Source organism: Meles meles, chromosome 17, assembly GCF_922984935.1.
Source record: "Meles meles chromosome 17, mMelMel3.1 paternal haplotype, whole genome shotgun sequence".
NCBI classification, from domain to species: Eukaryota; Metazoa; Chordata; class Mammalia; order Carnivora; family Mustelidae; genus Meles; species Meles meles.
The window spans coordinates 49,838,688-49,862,525 of NC_060082.1; the positions used below are offsets into that span (position 1 = coordinate 49,838,688).

The window sequence follows — 23,838 nt, forward strand, 5'->3', positions numbered from 1 at the left end:
CAAAGGGTGGGTGTCCCTCCAGAGGAGAGACCAGTCAGATGCCCACCTGTCCGCCCTCCCGGAGGACACCTGGGTGCCTCTTAGCCAAAGTGAGTCCGTATAAACCCCAGACTGGTGCCCGAAGGGCTCGCCATAGACCCTATGAGGTCACCACGGAAACAGGTTAAGGCCCACTCAGACTCCATGGGCTTCTGGGGACACTAAGGGTGCCCGCCCGTGCAGCCACAGACTCGTCCGCCTGACAAGCCAGGTCAAACTGCACATTCACTCTTGCATTCACTCCACATGTTCTTACAGTTCCTCCCCCACCCCACCCCCCACTCCCGGAGGCCCTGATCTGCGGATTTCCCTTCCTTTTGGAAATTCCTTCCTGACCCCCACTTCGGGGCATTCTTGACCTGAGGGACCCTGCGCCCCCCGAGGTCCGACCTGTGAGACTTCTAACAGGTCTCTGGGAGGTGGTCAGTCTCCTGACGGGTGGGCCTGACTGGGTCCTGGGGTCCCAGGCCTCACCGTAATCTGACGTAGGGACCAGGTCGTCACCTGCCAGGTCTCCTTTGAGTCCGGTTGGGAACTGCGGGGCGGGGCCGGCCTGAGGCAACCGGGTGGGAGACTGCCGGAAATCAGGCCGCGCCCCTTCTTCTTTACGACCTCGCTCGCTCCCTGCCCCACCGATGCCGCAAACCGGTGGCAGCAATGGACCAGCGTGGTTGGGTTTCCGGGGCCGGGAACCATGTGTTAGGGAACGTGGACTGGGTCCTGACAGAAGAGCCAAGCTGCCTCGGAGACCTGGGAGTATGGGAGGTTTATTTAACACTGATGGGCTCAGAAGAGACCGTTCTCCAGAGGTCTGAGCCCCGAGCACTAGCAGGGAGGGGAATTTGTACCCTTCCACTTCCATGGGGTACTTCCGGTGCGCGGGAAACAGGGTAGGGAAGAAGAACCGGGAAGGGCTTTGAGACAGAGACTGCAATTCCCTCGCTGGTTTGGTCGGCCACCTTAGACTACAGTTTCCCCCCTTATCAATTTTAGCTGCAGATTAAAAAAGACAAAAACAACAAAAAACCCCAAAACCAACTCTGTCCAGATAGTCTATGAGGTAATGAGAACGTGAGCAAGGAATTCACCCAGGACTGAAAAGAACCAGCCTCTCCTCCAACGCCCTCATTTAACGAAGGTGTAGAAGTGGAGGCCCATGAAGGTGCTTCCACCTGCCGAGGTTGCCCTGGGCCTGTGCCAGACACCTGACCGAAAGCCGCCCCGAAGCGGGGGTGGAAGGCAGAGGACTGCTGGGTGACCGAGCAGAAGCATTTTGGGGAAGTGACCCATGGCAGGCAGTATCTGTTGTACTTCCTCTCCCTCACACTCCGCCCCCCCCCCCCCCCCCCCCCCCCGGCCGCCCGCCCTCTCTAGCTCTTTCCTTTTCTCTCTCATGGTAGGGTTGTGCGTCAGTTGCCGAAAGGTGGGGACATTTCCTGAGCCTTTGCAACACTGAGAAGTTGTTGGACCCCATTCGGAGTGCTGCGCCTGGAAAGTGCCAGCCTGGAGCGGGAAACCCCCGCTCACCCTCTCTCTGGGTCCTGGCAGCCTCCCGGGCCCCAGGCTTGTGCCTGACCATGTCCCTGGCCGAAGCCATCAGCCTCTGGAATGAAGGGGTACTGGCAGCCGACAAGAAAGACTGGAAGGGAGCCCTGGATGCCTTCACTGCCGTCCAGGACCCCCACTCCAGGATTTGCTTCAACATCGGCTGCATGCACACCATCCTGGAAAACTTGCCTGAGGCGGAGAAGGTGAGTGGAGGCACCTCTCCAGGGAGCCTCCTCCTTCGTTCCTTTGTCATTAGTGGTTCTCCTCTCAGGCTGCACCTCAGAAACCTCTAGGGAGATTTCAAAGAACAAAAACTGACCAAGCCCCATCCCCAGGGGATCCTGATTGAATAGGCTTGGGGAGCGGCCTGAGCAGCCCCCCTTTTCTTTTCTTTTCCTTTCTCTCTTTCTCTCTCTCTTTCTCTTTCTCTCTCTCTTTCTTTTTCTTTCTTTCTTTCTCTTTCCCGCCAGGTGGTTCTGGTGGGCACTGACTGGCTGGAACCGTGTTCTTTCACACCTTTATGAAGACTCCCCTAGTTATGTTTTCTTCAACGAACTCCTGCTGGCTCCTGGATCCCCATCTTGCTGCTGCACACCTATTAGAAAGCCCCTCTTTGGGCTTTCCAGGAATTTTATATGTGTGAGCTTTGCCTGCCCTAGAGAGCAAGGGGAGGCACTTAGGAAAAATAGGTGTCCTGTCACGTGACAATTCTCATCCGTTATAAGGGGCACTCTTTTTAGGAGAGGCTGGCACGAATCATATCATGTTGATTAATGATGTCTGCTGAGGGCATGTTGTGGGGTGTCTCCTCAACTATTTTTTCTCTGTCATATTCCCCATTATGGGGTTGAGCCCTCTCAGTGATCACTGTTTGGGTGGGTCAGGGAAAGCCGGAGAGGGTTTGGAGTGTGGGAGGGGAAGATCTAGGATCTAATCCCACCTCTGCCTCTTTCTGGACCTGGGGTTCTGGCAAGTCATGAAGACTTCCTGAGAGGGGCAGACATCTTAAGGATGAAGTGAAGCACCAGCTGGTAGATGCTGTGTAACTTCACACCACTGTGTAAATGTTAGCTCTTATTTTCCCCGTTGACTGCCAGTCTTTGCAAGGGAGTGTGGACAGATGACTGACTCCCCAGTGTCTTTAGAGACTCGGTTCCTCCCACAACCATCCTGGCCATGGCCGTGACCAGCCAGTGAGCAAAGACAGAAGAGAGCAGCCACTTGGAATACAATCCAAGCACACGGTCCAGGTCAGGCCCCAGGGTGGGCAGACGGGAGAAGGCAAAGATCTCACATCTGGTGGGAAGAGGCCCACCTCCCTGCAGAGGCTGAGCGGTTAGCACCCCAGATTCCGGGGTCTGCTGGAGGCAGAGTACACATGGTTGGGGAGAGAGATGGGCCAAGCATGACACCAGTCTGGGCACAGCTATGCCATCACCTGCCTGTTTGCCCCCTGCCAGATCCCCCCCCCCCCACGAGATCTGTCCTCATGCGCTTCTGCTTCTGGTGCTCAGCCACTGTGCCTTTCTTTGATTCCCTGGGTCAGGCCTTATCCCAACATTTTATAATGCATTCTGGTTATTATTTTAATTGCATGATATTTATGTACTAAATCAACATACTGTATATAACATTTTATTTTATTTTTTTAAAGATTTTATTTATTTATTTGAGAGTGAGAGCATGAGAGGGGAGAAGGTCAGAGGGAGAAGCAAACTTCCCGTGGAGCTGGGAGCCCGATGTAGGACTCGATCCCGGGACTCCGGGATTGTGACCTGAGCCGAAGGCAGTCGCTTAACCAACTGAGCCACCCAGGCGCCCCTATATATAACATTTTAATTGTTCTCCTGTTGTTACTTTTATCATTTTAATCTGGTCTCGAGTAATCTCGAGTAATTTCGAGTAATCTCGAAAGGCAGAGATTAACATCTCCATCTTATAGGAACACCTGACCTCTAAGTTTCTTCAAGACACCGACCCTTCTCGTACCCTTTCTTGCCTTTCCCTCTGGGTTCATCTCTCCTTCCATCACTGCCTGGCCCCTTGATCACGTCTGGACCCTTTTTCTCTCCACAGGCCTTCACCAAAAGCATTAACCGAGACAAGCACTTGGCGGTGGCCTACTTCCAAAGAGGGATGCTCTATTACCACATGGAGAAGTAAGTGGTCCAGCGTTGCGCAAGCTGGGGAAGTTTGCAGAAAAGCCAGGACACGGTTTTGGCACTTCTAGACTTTGTGTTTGTGAAGTATCCTTCCAGCTTCTGTTGGGAAGTGTGACTGACCGTCTCTGGGCAGGTTATGCAATAGGTCAGCACTAGGCAGAAGCCCTCCCCAAGGAAGGAGGGAGGGAAGGCAGGCCTACCACCCAGTTAGCAATCAGCAAACTCATAGCATACAGGGAACTCACGTAACCGCCACAGGCCTTCCCTCCAGCTGGTGTGACCCCTCCCCGGCATCCCTGATGGGTCATAGCTTGGGCGGCACTGGTTGGTAGTATTTTGACCATCACAGGAACACCCATGATGGTCGTCTTCTAGGAGGCAGTGAGCTGTCACACAATGAGGAGTAGTGTGAAACCACATCCAGACTTTCCTTCATTCCTACAGGATGTGTTTTCAAAAGCTGGTTTAATCCATTCGGTGAAATATCATGTAGCTACCAGGATGAGAATATAACCTATTAACATCCTACATAGAAGGATATACTAATACAGATAAATAAGTGGCATTTATATTAATATGGAAAAAATTCATAGCAGATGTTAAATTTAAAACACAGATTTCAAAACAGTATGTACTTTTTTTTTTTTTTAAACAGAATGTGTAACATCTATCCCATTTCTGTTTGACAGAATGGTCTGGAAGGCCATAGGCCAAAACATTGCCAGCAGTTCTTTCTGGGTGGTGACATTATAGGGATTTCAATTGTCTTGCATCAGCCTATCTGTATTTTCTGGTGTGTTTACAGTCAACATGGAATTATTAGTAAAAAACCAAAGAAGTAGAAAATGAAAGTTGATCTCAATTCCCACTACTTGTCCCCAGAATACCCCCAAAAGAGACATACAAATACAAAGGAAAACTATTCTAAGCATTGATTTAAAATGTGTAAGGGGATGGCAAACTTCCCTTTGTAGGAATTGTTCCGTTAGTGGGCACAGGTTCTAGGGAGGGAGGATTTGGCTCAGCCTAAGGAAGAACTTTCAAACAACAAAAATGGTGGTGGGGGTATGGTGTGGGTGGCGTGGTGTGTGTGTGTGAGAGAGAGCAGGTGAGGTGGGGCTTGCTGGGATGGAGGGGAGATGGCAGAGAACATTCGGGGACTGGGGAGGAATGGGACTCTCATCCTGGGCAATCTTGAAAGGCTTGGATCCCAGGGTCTAGTCAGAAACAGTCTGGAAAGCTGCTGTGCTCAGCTGTTGCTAGGGGCAACCACAAGAAGCTCAGAGGACTTGCAAGATGTAGATGCGACCACCTGAAGGAGGAAGTGCAGGAGGGAAGTCTTCCCACAGGAAACCCACAGACCCAGAGGCTGTCTAGGGAGAGAAAGCTGGGGACCGAGGGAAGCTATTTACCTTTTGGTGGCATCCTGCCTCTGTCTACCTTCTTAGCATTATTCTCCTTCCCTGCCCCCCTTCCCTCATCCTTATATTCTCCAGATGGATGGATTACCCAGAGAGGCCAGAGCGCCAACCCTCCAGCTGATCTTAAATCTCAAAAGACAAACTCTAAGGCCATCCTTTAATTAGCTCTAACAGCCTGTAATGAGGGGAGAGAAGTGACAAAGAGGGAAGGCTCTCAGAAGAAATTTTTACACAAAAATCCCCACAAGCCCCAGAACCTGAAATGTTCACATTTTAAGTGAAGCAGACAGATCTTCGATCTAGGAATGAGACCGCGGATTCAGTTAGTCTGTGATTGATAGTAGTTAAATCTGAGGGAAATGTCTACCGAGGTTCATCTTCAATTCAGCTACGGTCTACTGAGGCAATAACGTAAATGAGGCACGTTCTAGACTGCCTCCTTTTCTTTTGCTCATCCCATTGGTGCCCCACCTCCCAGGCTCTGCTCTTGACCTTTTCCCCTTTTATCCCAACAGCAGTGGTTGGGTTTTGGGGGGGCTTTTCTTTTTTCATACTTATTTATTTTAGAGAGAGAGAGTGAGCACACGTGCAAGAGCACAGGGAAGGGCAAAGGGAGAGAGGATCTCAAGCAGACTCCCCACTGAGTGCAGAGCTCGACCCAGGGCTGGATCCCAGGACCCTAAGATCATGTCCTGAGCCAAAATCAAGAGAAGAGTCGGGGGGCACCTGGGTAGCTCAGTGGGTTAAGCCTCTGCCTTCAGTTCAGGTCATGATCTCAGGGTCCTGGGATGGAGCCCTGCATCGGGCTCTCTGCTCAGCAGAAAGCCTGCTTCCCCCTCTCTCTGCCTGCCTCTCTGCCTACTTGTGATCTCTCTCTCTCTGTCAAATAAATAAATCTTTAAAAAAGAGAGAGAGAGAGAGAGAGGAGTTGGACACTTCACCAGTTGAGCCACCCAGGCACCCTAGAGGTGGTTGTTTAATGGCAAAATGTATGGACTGTCTTTCCAGAAGAGCACACACATCCTTCTGTGTACAACATCAGGGGGTTCAGTGTCCCCTATCCATACGTGAACCCTAAAGGATCTCACCCTCTCCCATAGCATTGACCCCCACTGTAGTCAGCCAGCTGCTAAATCTCTCCCTGGGATCAACCCAAAATGTCTCTTTTCCAAACTTTGTCAAGTTGGCCTCTCAAGTTCTTCAACCCACCCATTTTTCTCCACCAGCACTACCCTGGTTTAGACCCTCATTTTCACCGGGACGACTGAAATCACTTCCAAACTGCTTTTCCAGCCCCCAGTCTTATTCCAGAGTGATCCTCTTAAAAAAAAACAAAAACAAAAAAACAAATGTGGGGCACCTGGGTGGCTCAGTCGGTTGAGTGACTACTTTCAGCTCAGGTCATGATCCCATGGTCCTGGGATCGAGCCCCACATCGGGCTCCCTGCTTGGAGAGGGAACCTTTCCCTCTCCTTCTGCCTGCCTCTCTGTCTACTTGGACTCTCTATGTCTCTGTCCAAAAAAAAAAAAAAAAAAAAAAAAAAAGTTTAAAAAAACAAATGTGATCCACTTAAGAACTTCCAGTGGATCCCAGTCCTACAGGATGAAGTTCCCTGGGGTGCTCCTACGTGGTCCAGCAGCTGCCTACGCACCCACTTGTCCTCCACCAGTTTGCCCTGGGGTGGCTACCACTCTCTTCTGCGCCTTCTAAAATAGTATCTGTCCAAAAAACAACAACAAAAAATAATATCTGTCCACTCTGTGATAAGTGTTGGCTTGTCTATTTGTCTTGTTGACAACTCTCTTTCTTGAGAAAAGAAATCTTTACTTATTCACTCATATTTCTGTGTCTAATCCAGTAATTAATAAATACTTACTGAATTAATTAACCAAAAGGAAGTGAAAGGTTGCTTAAAGAGGTTTCCTTAAAGGAACTTTCAGTTTAAGGAACCTTCAAATTAAAAGGGGGAAACAGGTCACAGACTCTAGGAACTATCGTGCAAGGTGGAAAGGGGCAAGTGCTATGAGAGATCATTTGGAAATAAGTGCCCTAGGGACATAGGAAGATTACTTCATAGTGAGGGGCTAGGGATCCCTCTAGATTGCAGTGGGGGTTGTTTAGGGTGACGATGGGATGCGCGCTTTTCCTCTCAGATCCCCCTGCTCCGTGCTCTTCACGCGCTGTTGTGCGGCTCTCCCGTCGTTATGAAGTTCCACAGGATAAAATTTGGGTGCATTTCTGAGAAGCAGGTGGGGCCTGGGTGCCGACTATGACAGACCCTTACCTGTCTGACCCAGCCTTGCCCTTTGAAAGAGGAAAGGAGCTCTGCATGGTGGCGGTTCCAATTCTGGGCCTTAGGAATCTCAGGGCCAGGTTAGGAACAGCAAACCCTGTAGACGGAGCCGGCCCACGGAGGCAACACAGCAGAGCCTCTCCCTGCTGTCTTTGCCACGGGAAAGGGCCTGAGCCCCAGCTTCGCCTTGGAGGGGTCTGACATTTTGACATCCTCCAGCTCACTAGAACTCTCCAGTGTCCTGGACACAGGTGCGTGAGGGGCAGGATTCTGGGCTGCAGGGGCCCTGGTAGGGTGGGAACAGTCAGGAACGGCGGTGGTTACTGAGAAACCTCTACAGGAAGGACTGCCAAGATGGGGAGTCTATACCCTCTTGGGCTCAGAGCTGGTGGAAAACCCCTAGAGGTTGCTGGTGCGCTGGTGAGCCCCTACCTGGAGAAATGGGGGCTCTGGGTCCAGGGCAGCCAAGGGGCCTGGGCTGGGCGGGGGAGCGTTGTTGGTAGGGACAGCATGGGAAGAAAGTACTCCCACCCCCGCCCTGCAGAACCTGGCAGGAGGAGGCTGGCATCCTGGCCTCCTGGGGAACACTGTGGGTTCCGAATGGCTGGAGGGTGGCGGGGGCTGGCTGAATGAGACTTGGGAGTCTCACACTGAGCTTATGCAGAGCCTGTACAATGGGGAGCAGAGCTGTGTGTCAAAGCCCATGCAGCTCCAGGTCAACAAGGCGGGGGAAGCAGGCGGTCAGGGCAATGCTTTAAATCCGACATTTAGCAGGGGGCCCCCACCCCCGTTTCTTAACACAAAGTGAGCACTCTGAATAATTCCCCATCTCTTTCTCTCTACCCCCCCCAGGGGGTACAGGTCTTTAGAACCTGATGGGAGGGAGAATTCTGAGGATTTTGTTGGACTCGCTCGTTACCAGGTAGTCAATGTAACTTCACAGCTACAATTCACCTGCTCAGCCAGCTGGCCCGGGAGGAGGTCACATGAGAGGGTGAATGCTGACCGCGCTCCAAGCGTGCCTCCGAGGTCCTTCAGCTGCCTCCCAGGCAGGCTGTGGAACCCGGTGGAAACTGCATCTGCCTGACGAAAGGGACATCTGCGTTTCCACCCGCCCCTCCTTCTGGGCTCTGTCCCAGAGCCAGTCACCCAATCTCCCAGCTTAGAAAGGAGCAACAGGGATGCCTAGTCTCACCCCCTTCTCAGCAATGTCTGTAAGAACAGGTCAATGACCTGAGGTGTTTCTTGCTCCTTGAGGAGTGTCCTGCAGGCTCTTAGCAGGTTTGACAATCATCTATCTTAACAAGGCTGCGTCAGAGAAAGCCACTCTCCTGCTTCAGATCCCGCCTGTCTTCTTTCACTACTGCTAAAGCCACGGCTGCAGTGTGAGTGACACTGTGTGAGTGAAGCAACGGTGACAGAATAGGTAGCTTCTGCCCCAGCTGCCCGGGCACACGTTCCTTAGGATGGTTGGGTCGGCCCGTTGAGATCATGCTTCCAGCGGCTGCGACCGTGGAGTATTATCTCCAGATAACACCTAATTCACTGTAGAGTGTTATGCACATAATAAGTGAATGGCGTATGAAAGTCATTGCCAGAATTTTAGAGCTATGCTAATAATAATAACTAATAATAATGACAACTAATAATAATAATAAAAGTAAATTACTGTGTGCGCTAAGCATTCCCAGAGTTGCTCAGGGTTAATAATAGAGTCTACCTGGGGTGCCTGGGTGGCTCAGTAGGTTAAAGCCTCTGCCTTCGGCTCAGGTCATGATCCCAGCGTCCTGCGATCAAGCCCCACATCGGACTCTCTGCTTGGCGGGGAGCCTGCTTCCTCCTCTCTCTCTGCCTGCCTCTCTGCCTACTTGTGATCTCTCTGTCAAATAAATAAATTAATTAAATCTTAAAAAAAACAAAACAAAACAGAGTCTACGGCTGCCCAGGCCCCTGGGGACAAACTGCCCAGGTCCTGAGCTCCTGGGTGCTTCATCTTTGTTCCTATAGCCCTGGGATGCTCGTGTGACCATTTACTCTCTAACTGTAAAGATGAGGAAACAGACTCAGACAAATTCAGTAACTTCTTCTCTGTCACCAGATTGTATGTGGCAAAGCTAGGACACAGGTCCAAGGGGTTTTGGATCTGGGACCACATACTAGCGATAGCCTCCTATTACAGGCTCCTCGAATGCAATGCAGTCCTTGTACGGGATACACTCATGTTACTGACATGGAACCCAAGGCCAGGAAAGGGCTCTGCCAGGTTAAGAGCAGAGCTGGTGGATCTGGTCCCCTTCTCTCAGCGCCCATCCTAGGGTGCAGGCACGCATCACCAGCCCATGTCCAAATTCCAGGCACCTTTGTTTCCGTTGCCCAGGTGGAACCACGACCGGGCAGCAACCTTTGTTCCTGCAGGGCCAGTGAGCTGAGGAGGTGGGGGCAGCTTGATTTTCACATCTCCCACCCCCTGCAGCCTGGTTGCAGCTCCCTCTTCCTAGGGCCTAGACTAGGGCCTCTGCGGAGGTCAAGGGCAGTCCTGGGAGACCTAGTCCAGGTCCTGCCCACATCCCGGTGGGCATTATTGATGTGGTCAGCCCCACTGTCTGTCACAAAGCCAGCGACGGGCCCTGTACACCTTGAGCCAGCCAGCACAATGGCAATCCAACAAAGCAAACGGCCAGTGCCAAGAGCAGTGTTAGAAACGCCATCTGGCTTAATTGGTGGTTTTTCTTCTGTTTTCCAAAGTGCGTAGAGAGGGAGGAGGCTAAGAAAGCCATGAAACCAAGAGCTGAGTTGGACTCAAAAGAATTGGGAGGAGAAGGCTCTGGGAAGGAGGGTGATGTCGTTGGCTCTGGAAGGAGTCTCGGACCCGAGCCAGGTCAAGCTAGCCTAGCCTGGCGTTGAGGGGTGAGGCGGGGGGAATGGAGCGGGGGGAGGGGGTATGAAGAGTGAGCAGGGCTGCAGATCGCTGCATGGGGCCTTGGGGCCGGCAGGTGCTGGCGCTGCTGGAAGAGGACGAGGGCTCTGCTGAGAAGTGAAGTTAGAAAGGTAGGAGTTGGATCCTGTCCACAGAGAAGAAAGTACCCATGATGGCCTGAATCTGTGGGGATCCCCAGGGGTGCTGGGATGCACACCACCCTGGGGTGCCACTCACACAGAGTACTGTGGAATACTGGGGCTCAGCCTTGGCAAAGAGCTAGAGCAGGCCAAAGGGATTAGAAAGGCTTCTCGTCCCATTGAGACAGGCCGGGGAAGGGAAGCCAGTGCACCTTTTATCCCGCATTTGCTCCTCTCTGCCCTGGGCTGATGAGGTCTCATCTCCCTCTGTCCCGCAGATATGACGCAGCTATTAAAGACCTTAAAGAGGCTTTGACTCAGCTTCGAGGGAACCAGCTGATAGACTACAAGATCCTGGGGCTCCAGTTCAAGCTGTTTGCCTGTGAGGTAAGGAGGAAGGGCCCAGCCCGGGCAGGAGCACACAGAGGCTGAGGGGACAGCTGACAGTTCGGATGCCCAGCGATCTGCTGAAACCTCTGGAAGCTTGGAGAAGGCTTCTGGGCCTCAGGACTCAGAGTTCCCCTTAAGAAAAGACTCAGGTCAATAACTACAGGCTCACCCCGGAGTCTCCAGTTACTGAGGGCATGCAATATATTAACATAAGGCTCAAAGGACCCTGTGGAAAGGAGCTTGCTGGGGTCTCTGAAGGAAGGGGGCTCACCTGTGCTGGCCTGTGAAAGTATTCATAACAATTTGCATAATTCCAGCTGCCAAGCTATTTGCTCAGCATTATACCAACACATCCAAATCATGGGTTCACTATCCGTGCCATAACCCTCCTGAGCTCCTGAGTTCCAGACCACGCTCTTTGCTATTCATGGCTTTAGCTTTGTGTGCTTCGTTGATCCCCAGAGAAAGAGCAAGGATAATTTGGCACAAATCTGTCCTCCCCAGCTCACAGAACAACTCAAAGCACACATTTAGGGAAGGTTTCCATAGAAGGATAACTGACTTTCTCTATTACCAAAAGGGAGAGACATGACCAGCTCTGACTTCACAGGCTTGCGTGCTTTTTCCAACCAACCCCCACATCCCCTCTCCTAAACTCCAAATATACACCACTAGCTTGAAAAACGAAAAGGCCTGCAAATATCATAGATCTTTATTTAGAAGAATCGCTGATAAAAAAAAATCCCCTTGCTTTAGTTTCTCAGGCAGGAGAAAGCCAAGCATTCCCAGGGTTGCTCAGGGCTAATAATAGAGTCCACAGCTGCCCAGGCCCCTGGGGACAAGTGCCCCCATCCAGCCCGGCGGCAGGCTAGCCACTCACTTCACTTCTTACCGGCCAGAGAAATGAGGCTTTGGGAATTTCAGGGGATTGGTTGGCATTTGGCCAACCTTCTAGAGAGAGGTTTCTCGACCGTGCCACCACTACTGATTTGCTGGACCAGATAAATTTTTATTGTAGGGGACTGTTCTGTGCACCCATCAGATGCCTCTAGCCGCCCTCCGACATGACAACCTAAAATATCTCCAGACATTACCAGTCACCCCCACCCCCACAGTGAGAACCACTTTTATAGACTAAAGTGTTGGGGGACAGATTAGCTGTAAAAAAAAGATCATAAAACGGGGGCATCCAAGCAGAATCCCATGGGAGAAATGCTCCCCTGGTGTTCGAGTTAAACTGACCTGGGTGCGGGGAATACTGGTTTTACAGTCCTCTCTGCAGGTGAAGCTGGAGTTTCCATGGTCTCCCCATGAGACCCTCAGTCATTTTCCCTCTCTTCTCATCAGGGTCTGACCCTCGTTTCTGAGAAATCACACCATCCTTTTTGAAGACCTTTTGGCTTTTCCAGTCATGGAGTCACAAAAGCCTGTTGTGGGAGAAGGTCTTAAGAGAAGGGAGCAGAGAACCCAATAGGGATGTTTAAGGACCTGAGTTCTCCTTCCTGTGCTCATGGCCAGGGCTGGGCTGCACCAACCAAACATGCCCGCAGAAGGCGACAGCTCACTGAGAGGCTCAGAAATAGCCTGGGAAGGGAATCCAGATCTCTAGTTCTGGGCTTGCTCCCGGTGCCATCACCCAGCACCAGCCACTAACTCACTCTGTGGAAACATAGTCCCACCACACGTCTGTACTTGCCTTGATAAACTGTTCTTTTTGTCTGGCTGGGACCCTGAACCAAATTGTTGATGTAGGTGGCAGACTGTCACAACAGAGAAGTGCATCGGTTAGCCATTGCTGAATACCAGATTACTCTAAAATGCAGTTGCTTAAAATAATGCCATTAATATCTCACATTTTCTTGGGTCAGAAATCCAAAAGTGGCTTAGCTGGGGGCTTCTGGCTCACAGGCTGTCAAGGGCTGGCCGTCAAGATGTCGACCAGGGCTGCCATCCTCTGAAAGCTTGACTGGGGCCGGGGGAGGGTCTACTTCTGCGATGATTTACGGGTCTGGCAAGGTAATGTTATTGTTGGCAGGAGGCCTCCATTCTTTGCCACCTGAAGTTCTCCATAACACTTCCCGAGTCTTGTCAGGACATGGCAGCTGGCTTCCCCAGAGAGCGTAATGATCCAAGAGAAAGTAATATCGAAGACCAAAGTCTCTTACAACTCAGCCTCAAATGCCGCACCCCCTCATTTCCATAATATCCTATTGGCTGTCCACTTCAGCTCCAGGGGATGTGGGAGGGAACAGGAGGGTGAGGACCAAGAAGTGAGAATCCTTGGGAGTCATCTTGGAAGCTACCACAATGGCAAAGACTTTGGAATCAGGCAGATGGTGATCTAATCCCAAGCAAACACTTAGCAGTTGTGTGATCCTAGGTGAGTGACATGTCGTTTTTGAGCCTCAGGCTCCTCACCATCTGTAAAGAGGGCTGAGTGCTTACCTCATACACACTCATTAATAACCCCATGGATTTTATAATGCCAGGCAGCTCCACAGACAAGGTGGCAGCTTCCAGAAGCTCATGGTCACGTATAGTGTGAGTTGGTAAGGTCAGGACAAGAGAATTGCAGTGGAAACACTATGCAAGCACAGAAGCGATGCCTCTACTCACCTGGTGGTGTTAGAGATCAGGCAGATAAAGTGGCCTGAATTAGGCAGTCCATAGGTGGCCTTGGTGAAGACGAGGATGAGGATGACAAGGAGAACGGCAGCACTGATTTCCAGGAGAGCACCATCCTTCATAATTTTAGCCTTTTGATTATAAACAGCAGGTGTCCCCAGATGGCATCAGTCTGTAAAACTCGGCCCTGTTGCCTTCCCCAAAACCACGCAGGCAACCTAGTGGGACAAAAGCCCTTGTCTGCTCATCTGCCCAGCAAGGCCCAACATGGTACAGCAAACAACAGTCGTGGTGTAGTGAATACGTGTTGAATATGCGCCCTGTGCCAGCAACCCCAACTCTGACTTCAATGCCCTTCTACCCGCAGAGTTTCCTCCTACCCCTGGAACCATACCGCAGTCCTGTTACTCGTTGCCATGCCCCAGGTGGGGTTCTGCGGCTGCTGGTGCAGGATGATACGTCTGGAGCCCTCTCTGTCCCCACCCTGCACCGTCCAGTCTTCTGGCCTGGGCTCGGTGGCACCGACACAAGAGTTTTTGTCCCCTCCTGATCTGTTTGGTGTTGGATTTATGCATCACGTGACGTTTTCTTAACACTGTCCTTGTGCCGGGCATAACCTGGTAGCAAGACTGATGGTGTTATATTGGAGATGCTCCCGGGAAAGCTGAGGAAGGGAGGGATGTCAGCAGGCAACGTTCCAGGAGCAGACAGGCGAGCTCTTTCCTGCTGCTTCGATCTGGAGCCGCCTCAACTTCTGTGTTGTGGCCTATGCTTTTCTAGGTGTTGTATAATGTTGCTCTCATGCACGCCAAGAAGGAGGAGTGGAAGCAGGCAGAAGAACATTTAGCTTTGGCTATGAGCATGAAGTCTGAGCAGAGACACACTAAAATCGACAAAGCCATGGAATGTGTTTGGGTAAGTGTACTGATGACACGGGGTGGCGGAGGGTTCCCACTGGAGTTCTCTTTGTTGGACATGTGGTGGACATGCGGGTTGAGAAGCTGTGGATGTGGTGCTTGTACTCTCTCTGAGCTCTGGGTAACACCGATCCTGGGGTGGGGTCCCATGTTTGGATTGTGAATCTGGCAGTGCTGAGTCCAGGGGACTCTGCCGTAGCGCTGGGCTTGGGGGAACAGGGAACACGAGGCTGGATCCCAGTACAGGGGCAGAGGCCGCACCTGCTTGCCCACTCCTGAGTCCTCACTGGCAGCCCCAGGATGGCCATGTCATGGGCCTTGCGTGGACCCTGGCCACCTCGTGGTTGCAATGCCACCTGTGTCGAGTCTGTGGAGTGGGGGAGGGGCAGCCCCCCTTCCTTCCCCAGGGAATAACACAGACACATGTCCATACAGCCTCTCAGGGCCAAGCAATATTGAAACCAACTGTTCTCAACTTTGACATTCAGAAAGTATCACAAATGGAGGCTTTACACATGTAGAAAAACTGCTTTTGTGAGGCTGTCTCGGTGAACCTTTGCATCCATTGAGTGAGGGAGGCAGGACAAGCATCATGAGCCCCGTTTTGCAGGTGAGGAAACACTGTGCTCTCTGTGTTCTAGAAACAGAAGCTGTATGAGCCCGTGGTGATCCCTGTGGGCAGGCTATTTCGACCCAATGAGAGGCAAGTGGCTCAGCTGGCCAAGAAGGATTACCTAGGCAAGGCGACAGTAAGTGACTCCCTCAGCTTCCCCAGAGGCTCCTATGGTGGGCCCTGTGAGGACCAGGGTGGGGACAGACTCTGGGGAGGAGGGCACCCCCCCCCCATGATGCTTCCCTGGGACAGCAGCCAGAGACTGTTGGCAGCATGGGGCTCTCGCTGAAAGGTGGGCAAACGCTTCTAGCTTATCGTCTCTGGCTCCTCTCATTCCTCCCTTCCTGCCTGACCCTGGGGAGGAGCCTCGGGAAGCCATGGGGTTAGTCACCAGTAGCTGAGTCTGGGGGACTGAGCCAGGGCAGAGAACGGGGAGACAGCGCAGCTACAGGCACTCAGTAAATGGACAAGCTCAGCGTTCTCCTGGCTTGATGCTCTTCCTAGCCCTGCTTCCACAGCCCTCTGAGGAGACGCCTTTATAAACTGGACTCCTTTAAATCCAGGTCTTAAATCCTCCCAGAGGTGATCCAGAGTGAGCCTGCAGCTTGTTCCATAACTGCACTTGACTTTGATATATCCTTAGGGCTAATGGGTTCCCTTTGCCTGGGCAGCTGGTTCTCTCAGAGCTGCAGAGTTCAGGAGCGCCTGGGTCAGTAGAAATACCACAAAGCCCTTCAGTGGATGAGTGGATAGACATGTGATGTAGCCGTACAGCGGGATGGCCATAAGAAGCAGTGAAGTACGGGGCACCAGGGTGGCTCAGTCTGTTAAACGTCCAACTCTTGATTTCAGCTCTGGTCCTGATCTCAGGGGTATAGGATCGAGTCCCGTGCTGGGCTCTGCACTGGGCATGAAGTTGGAGCCTGCTTAGGATTCTCTCTCTCTCCCTCTCCCCCTCTGGCCCTCCCCACATCTGTCTCCTTCTCTTAAAAAAAAAGAAAAAGGAATAAAATGTTGATGTGTTGATGCAAGTAACAGCATGGGTGAACTTGGAGACGTCATGCTGGGTGAAAGAAGGCAGACATGAAAGCCACATGCTACATAATCCCTTTCACATGAACTATCTAGAATGGGTAAATGCACACAAATAGAAAGCAAATTGGTGAACACCGGATGCTGGGAGGAGAGGGTGTGGCGTGTCTTTTTGGGGGCAGTGAGGAAAACGTCTCGGAACTAGATAGAGACAATGGCTGCACAGGATTGTGAACATCCTCAATGTTACTGCATTGTTCACTTTAAAATGGTTAATTTTATATTATGTGAATCTCACCTCACTTTAGAAAAAGGACAGAAAGAGAGCCTGCTGGGTTAGCAGGTCTGGGCAGGTACTAGTTTCTTGAGTTGCTGGAGCTTATAACCCAGAGGGTCAGCAGTCCATACCTTAGCCTCTGTCGGCCTCTGGGAGCAGGCTCCCATGAGCATGGACCCAGGGTGTGAGAAAGGGAATCGTGGGGAAAGCCAGGCAGCGTGGGAGATCGGTGCTGCGGAGCCTCACTCGCTCCTCTCTCGGTTTCAGGTGGTGGCGTCTGTGGTGGATCAAGACAGTTTCTCGGGGTTTGCCCCCTTGCAGCCACAGGTGAGGTGATCCCGTCCTCCTCCCCAGACCCAGGTCTCCAGAGCTCTCTGGAAACAGCCAGCTGGGGACAGTGTTTGTGTTGAGCTGCCTTGTTAGAAGGGCTCCGTCAGCTGACCTCTCGGCGTTGCTGGCGGTGTCTGCTGGCCATTGTGGGTCACAGGTTCCTCGAGTCTTGGGAGAATAAGGCAGTTTTGGGCTTAACCTCAAGTTCCCAGACACCAACCCTCCTGCTTCCCCCAAAATGCCAGTCGTCACGCCTCTGCTGCGGAAGACGGCTTCTGTTGACCATCTCTCCCGAAGCCTGGACTAGGCTTGCAGGACATGGGAACACAGTGATGGCAGGCTCTTTGATGAGGCCTCTTCTGAGACACAGCGGCGAGTAGGGCCCTCCAGGGGCCTGCCCTTGTGTGGGAGATCCCCTTGGGAACATGATGGGTGCCCCCAGTGCGCCATTGCTCTGCCCAGTCCGGGCTCAGAGATCCTTCCAAGCAGACTGGGTGACAATAGGTCTAGAAATGTGAAGGCCTTTTCCTCCTTGTGAGGGAAAGAAGGTAAGACAGGCTGAGGGAAATCTGACCGCCATTGCACACGCGCTGGGGAGGGGCTTCTGAGTGGGGCACCTCCCCCTCCAGGCTGCACACACCTGGTCACTCCCGACAACAGTGCCCACAGCCTCCCAGGGGCAGAGTAACGGCTGCTAGCCCAGAGTGGCACCGACCCCGGGGCTCTGGAGGGTGAGATGAGCCAAGGAGGATGGATAGACTCAGGATCCTTTGATTTGTGTCTTGACAATGAAGCTGAAGAAAACCCTTGTGGGGGACCCCCAGGGCCGCAGAACAGCCAGAGACTCCAAAAGGCGGAAGAAGCCCGGATCAGTGGACTCCGCGATATCTGGTGTAGAGCAGAGAGCACACTGAAAGGAGATTTTTGCCTGGTCAGGGGACGTTGAGTGGGTTTTAAATACCCACGAGTGTCACATGATCTAGCAGACATTAATTATAGAACAGAGCTTTTGGAAACAAGGGCACTTTCCTAGGAAAGGGATAACGCTCAAGGTCAAAAGCGCCCTTGTGATGCCATGTTGCTCTGTGATGGCAAAAATTCTCGGGAAACCAGGACTGGCTCAAGACGAACTGCTCCACTAGGGACACCTGGCCCCAGGGAGCTGGTGGGAAGGGTTATTTTCCAGTGTGTGGTCAAGGTCCATGGTGCCCTCTCCCTCAACAGTGTTCCCACGGAGCTTGAAATCCGTTGTTTGATTTTTGGGTTTGGGAGAAGGCTCAAATTACCATTAACGGTCTGTTCTCTCCCCCACTCCTTCCCTTCATTCCTCCTGAATGTTCACTAGGCTGCTGAACCTCCACCCAGACCCAAAACCCCAGAGATCTTCAGGTAAGTTCGGTTTAGAGCAGGATGCAGAATATCCGAGCTCCAAGCCCGAATTCTGGCAACCACGAGGGCGAAGATGAAGCTGGGATCCGGGGCTGAGTCCTGGGGAGTGTAGCCTCGTGTGTGGGCTCTCCCTGTTTTCAAGGCTAGAATGGAGTGGTGTACGGGGGATGGGAGCCTTGCTCTGGTAGGATTGACCACAGGGGTTCCCAGGTCCCCATGCACAGCCACCCACACGTGGGGGTCCCTGCTAGAGGGCAGCAGGTGTCCGTGAAACAGAGCCCCCCTGAGCAGAGGCTGGAGCACAGTTTTGTCCTGACTGTAGGCACTTCAGAAAAGGGGGAGGCCAAAGCTTTCTGGAGTCGGGGGAGCGAAGTGGGAAGCTAGATGGTGTGTCCTTTCCCGAGTGGGTGTTTTTCACTCCCTCTGGACACATGGTCTCTGGAGAAGTAAGAGGAACAACTCAGGCAAAAGAAGCCATTCTTCTATAAGACGAGAAGCCAAGAATGACACAGCTTACAGCTTTCTTAAGAATTTCTTCTAGCAAAGAAGCAAGCCCGGATCCCCCCGCCCCATAAAGAGGGTTTTTTTTTTTTTTTTTTTAAATGAAAAAAGCACCACAGCAACTATAAAAATGAGGGGGCTGATGAGCTCATTGCTAGCTCTGCCTGCTGGAGGAGTCTGTCTCCCCCACGCAAATAGCCTGTTGTTTGGAAACAGAGCAGGGCTGAGGGGAAGGGGACAGAGCGGAGGTGAGAGGGAGCCCCCGGCCAGAGCAGGGGCCAGCCCCACACTCACACATTCCAAGAGGGCACACACTGTACAGCCAAAGCCTCCAAGGGCAAAGGAGGTCTTGAGGAAACGGTGCCATAATGACATTGCCTAGCACACAGCTGGCTGGCCTCAGGTCCCCTTTACACATCCGGCCACTGCCCACAGCTGGCCTCCTGCTCTTCACCCCCTTACACCCCCTCCCCCGCTGTGTGCCCATCGGCCGGTGGGGCCTCCAGGTGACTTGGCTCCCCTACCCCCTTTCTCAGCCAGCTGGCTCTCCCCGCCCTCCACCGTGTGTGTCCCCACAAGCCTGATCCATCCCAGCCCAGACTGGAGAGCTGGCCCAGCATAGCCAGGAAGCTGCCTCCTCAGAGGGGAGGGGAAGGCGAGGAGGGCACGGCCTGGGGGTCTCGTGTTGTTTTGTCTTTCATTCTCGTTCCACTGCCTATGTGGTTATGGAGCGTGTTCATGGGCACTTCCCTGCCTGGTCCTGCTCAGGTCCTAGGGGCAGCTCAATGCTGAGCTAGAGGGTGTCTGGAACACATGTCCCGGCCCCAAGACCACTGTCACGTGTGCTGTGGTGCCATGCGCAGGACGCAGTCCAGGCTAGACAGGATGGAATCTCGGGTCTGTCCCCCGCAGGGCTCTGGAAGGGGAAGCTCACCGGGTGCTGTTTGGGTTTGTGCCCGAGACGTCAGAGGAGCTACAGGTCATGCCGGGGAACATCGTCTTTGTCCTGAAGAAGGGCAACGACAACTGGGCGACGGTCATATTCAACGGGCAGGTATTCAGAGGACCAGGGGTGGGTGTGTCGGCCACGGGATCCTGGCAGCAAACGGCAGCGCATTCTGGCGAGCAGCATCTGCTGCCTCGTTCGCAGCCTGGCTACCCGCCTTCGTCTGCATCCCCATTGCTCCCCCACGTCCCTGGGCCGTTTGGTGGTCCGGGTCCAGTGGACACTGAGGAGCCAACCTCGTTCTCCCCTTTCCGATTCCTCGATGCTGCCACAGAAGGGGCTCGTTCCCTGCAACTACCTGGAACCCGTCGAGCTGCGGATCCCCAGTCAGCAGCAGCCCCAGGTAACGAGGTGCCTTACAAGGCTGGGTCTCTTCCCACCACAGCCTCCCCGGAGGGGGACAGGGCTGTGTGGAAGAGGCACTGGGAAGGCCTAACTCCCTAGTCCTAACTCCCTAGTCCTAACTCCAGCCACCCAGAGTGGAACCTGGGGAGCAAGGAAAGCCCCCAGATGTGCTGAGGGAGGGTCTGAGGGACCTATTGGGCCCACTCCACCTCTCACATTCCTCCCAGTCAGGGGTGACTTTGGGATCCAAAACCTATAGTACAGGAAGGTTAGGTCTTCCCGGAAATGTCCTCCTCACCTAGAAGAACTGTCAGTGTATTGGCTGGTGACAGGCTGGTAACAAAGAGAAGTCCGTTTTAGAGCACGGAGTCAGAGTGGGCCTTGCCTGCCACGGCTCCTTCCTCCCTACTTGAAGGCCTGCCCTGCCGCCGGTGGTCTTCATTGGACCTGAACTTCCGTGTGGATGACTGACGGCGTCTGATGTGTCTCTCTGGACACTGTGCCAGCAGTTGTCCTCCGTGCGCTTGGCCCTCCCTGGTCCAAGTTACTGTACTCAGATAACTTGGAGTGTTTTAAATGCCGTACCGATGAGGGGTGGACTTTTTCCTTTGAAGGGGCAGGATGCGGAGCGAGAGGGGAGCTGAGACAAGACTCAGGTCCTCCCTCATCTCCAGCAAACTTCCAGTGCAGCTGAAAGGGGCAGGCAGCAGGGGCCTTTTAGGGGGGGCTTAAGGTTCTTATTTCTACTGTGATTTCTTCCCACCAGGTCAACACTGCCTCCTCCTTAACCAGCACTTTCCTTAGTCTCCCCCGAATGTCACCACTGCTCCAACTTTTAGGAAGCCATTTTCCTTTCCTTGCCCTCTGCTCCAACTCCTACCTAAGAACTTGGTCTGAATGAAGGCTCTCACCGTCTCTGTCACCTCCAGGAGGAAGCCTCCCCAGAGTCCGATATCCCAGCTCCTCCCAGTTCCAGCGCTCCTGGAAGACCCCACTTGCCACCCGGTTGGTGTCCCTGGAAAACACCCTTGGCCTGGGTATAGGAATGCTCCCGGCTGCTTCCTCACAGAGTATTGCTCTCCCAGCCTTCTAGGACATTCTGGTTTCTTCTCCTCCCAGCATGCCGCTCAGCTTATGAACCCACAGCCCCAGGGCCCCTCTCTCCTGCACCACCCACCCACCCAAAACATAGGAAATAAAACGCCCTTTCCCCCCTACCCACAGGGAGCAGGTAAATGTAGCTGGTTTCGGGGGGGCAGTGAGTGTCTCGACTTAAGTGGTCACCAGACCCCTCCATCATGAGGTACAGAAACCATGTCCCGGAAAGGTTGAAGTCAGTGCACACGTTTACCTCAGAGGGGGATGGAGTGGCTCTTTTCAAAAGTCCAAGGAGCTCTATCTGGAAAAGAAACTGCTCAGCAGAGCCCCAAGGGATAGACCACGAACCAAGGGCCAGTGTGAAAAGGACATTCTCCTGATGTCTGGAGAGGGTGGCCTTGGGGAGTAAGGGGATTTTGGTTACGAATGCCGTTTAAGCTGATTCTGCTCGGTAGAGATTCAAGAGGTGGTTTATCCAAATCCTAGATCCATGATAGTTAGGCAGATCACCAGAACCCTTTGGGATGCTCCCCACACCTCCATATTTGTTTTGAAAACTGTCGAACCTACAGACTGAAAGTTGAAAGTGTAGTACAATAAACTCCAGAATACCTTTTACCTAAATTCACCAACTGTCAAGTCCTTGCCCTGCTCCCCTCCCCACCCCCAGCCACTTGAAAGGAAGTCACAGACTCATGGCCTTCACCCTGCCCTTGAGTATTCTCTCCTATCCTCCTGCATAACCACAATTGTTACATTAGGACATTGAACGTTACTATAATAGTATAGAGTGTGTATTTCATACTCACACTTCTCCAATGACCCCTCAAAACATCCTTGATAGCTTTTTGTTTTGTTTTGTTTTTTGTTTTTACCTTTTCTCTCTAGGGGCCCATCAAGGATCACATATTAACCTAGGAAAATTTTATGAATATAGATTCCTAGACATTTGATTCTTATTCTTCAGGATTGGAATTGGGCTTCAGAATCTGTGTTTCTAGGAAAAAAAAAACAAAAAACACCTTCCAAATGACTCTAATGATTAGCTGGGTATGAGATCAATGGTCTTTTTTTCCATTGTGCACCCTCTATAGTGATTATCTTTATGCAGACTTCTCATATAAATTATGTGCATATGGTCATATTAATGTAAATATTAGATACATGCACAAAAATAGAGGACAACGGGGAAATGAGTGGTTCTAACGTCGCTGCTATCGCCCCTACTGCTTCTTGCGCTCCCTGCTTTCATTGCTCAGTGCCCACTGGTGTAACTGGACTTTGGGGTCCCTGCTCACCCCATGCACTGCTGGGCTGGGATGGTCCTTTGATACTTGCCTGTATGCTCCCCAGAGGCAGGGACTGGGTTCCTCTGTGTGTTTGTGCTTTGCCTTGCAAATTCCCCCCAAGTGCGATTTTCCCTACAGTTTAAGGTTAAGAATCACCCCAGAGATTTAAAGGTAAGAAGTTGGGTGTCGTATTCTAAAAGATTTCGTTCTGTGGAAGGCAGGGGCTGGCCAGAATTGTATTCAACATCTTCTTTTGTTTTACTTCCTACCTTCTCCATTTAGGTCAAAAAGGAAAAGAAGAGCCCAAGGTAAGCTTTTTCCTTGTACTTTTAATCAAGTGGAAGAGAAAGGAAAAGCTGAGGCTCTCCACCATGAGCAGGTGTCCCTGGGTTACAGAAGGAGTCCCCGAGGAAGGGGGGGCCGGCTACCACCATACACACAGTCAACGGGGTGGGGGGCCCCATGATGACTTTCCCCACCCCTATGCACACATTTCCTACTGGCCTGGAGTGCGTGGGCCAGCTCTTCCGGCTCTGTAGGAATTCCTATCCAGGCAAGAGTGGGGCTATGGCCCTCTGAAAGCCCCTTCCCGTGAAACCGCCTAGCTATTGGCCTCTCCCGGTTGCACAGAACACTCCCCGTGATCCAGGATGGGGCTGAGAGGAGGCCACAGACCCTCATGAGCTCCCTCTGCTTCCTCTCCCCTCAGGAAGGAAAGCTCAGCGTTCCCATGCCCTACACACTCAAGGTGCACTACAAGTACACGGTGGTCATGGAGACGCAGCCCGGGCTCCCCTACAGCCAGGTCCGGGACATGGTGTCTAAGAAACTGGAGCTCTTGCCAGAACACACGAAGCTGAGGTGAGCCCATGAAGGTGGCGGGGCTCCATCTGGGGACCTGGTGCTGGCCTGGAGGAGAGAAGACAATGGTTTTTGTATTGATGTTCTCCGACTTGGTTCTTACTCGTCTCTGCCCAGCTATCGGCCTCTGGACAGCAATGAGCTGGTGCCCCTTTCAGAAGAGAACATGAAGGCGGCCTGGGGGCAAGTGAAGAACTTCAGCCTGACTCTGTGGTGCGAGAACACAGTGGTGAGTGCAGGGAGCCCAGGGGCACCTAGCGTCCTGTGTCTTTTGGGCCCCTTCCTCAACAGCACGTACCGAGCGCCGGCCACAAGCCTGGCACTGTGCTTGGTGTTGAGGATACAGTAAGACACAAGCCACAGCTCTGCCTCCCTTTCCCCTATACCCCAGTGGCAGCCAGGAGAGGGTTCCACACAGGGAAGAGCAGGCCCCGCCACGCACAGAATGCCTCCGAGTTCCTTCTAGCTGCTGCCACACCCAGCGGTTCCAAGGTTAGGCCCGTCGCTGTCAAGCAAGGTCGGCATGAAATCCCAGCTTGGGGCTGAGCTCCTTGCCGTTCCTCACTGTCCATTTCCAAGCGGAAGAACACTTGGGAGTGGAGGATAATAGTTGGCATTTATGTCACAGAGAGATGATTTGGATT

The 23,838-nt window shown here is 52.5% G+C and overlaps 1 protein-coding gene across 1 annotated transcript in view; it reads left to right on the forward strand.

Moving 5' to 3' along the window:
• Positions 1-1,452: 1,452 nt before the first annotated feature.
• Positions 1,453-23,838, forward strand: part of NCF2 (neutrophil cytosolic factor 2) — a 30,024-nt gene continuing 7,638 nt past the window's right edge. Inside the window, exons 1-13 of the mRNA XM_045983691.1 lie at positions 1,453-1,790; positions 3,664-3,746; positions 10,800-10,908; positions 14,317-14,451; positions 15,095-15,202; positions 16,643-16,702; positions 18,051-18,094; positions 19,508-19,649; positions 19,876-19,944; positions 20,876-20,951; positions 22,616-22,641; positions 23,043-23,194; positions 23,312-23,423. Coding sequence (XP_045839647.1) covers positions 1,617-1,790; positions 3,664-3,746; positions 10,800-10,908; positions 14,317-14,451; positions 15,095-15,202; positions 16,643-16,702; positions 18,051-18,094; positions 19,508-19,649; positions 19,876-19,944; positions 20,876-20,951; positions 22,616-22,641; positions 23,043-23,194; positions 23,312-23,423 — 1,290 coding nt within the window. The 5' untranslated portion in view covers positions 1,453-1,616. The remainder of the gene's footprint in view (positions 1,791-3,663; positions 3,747-10,799; positions 10,909-14,316; positions 14,452-15,094; positions 15,203-16,642; positions 16,703-18,050; positions 18,095-19,507; positions 19,650-19,875; positions 19,945-20,875; positions 20,952-22,615; positions 22,642-23,042; positions 23,195-23,311; positions 23,424-23,838) is intronic.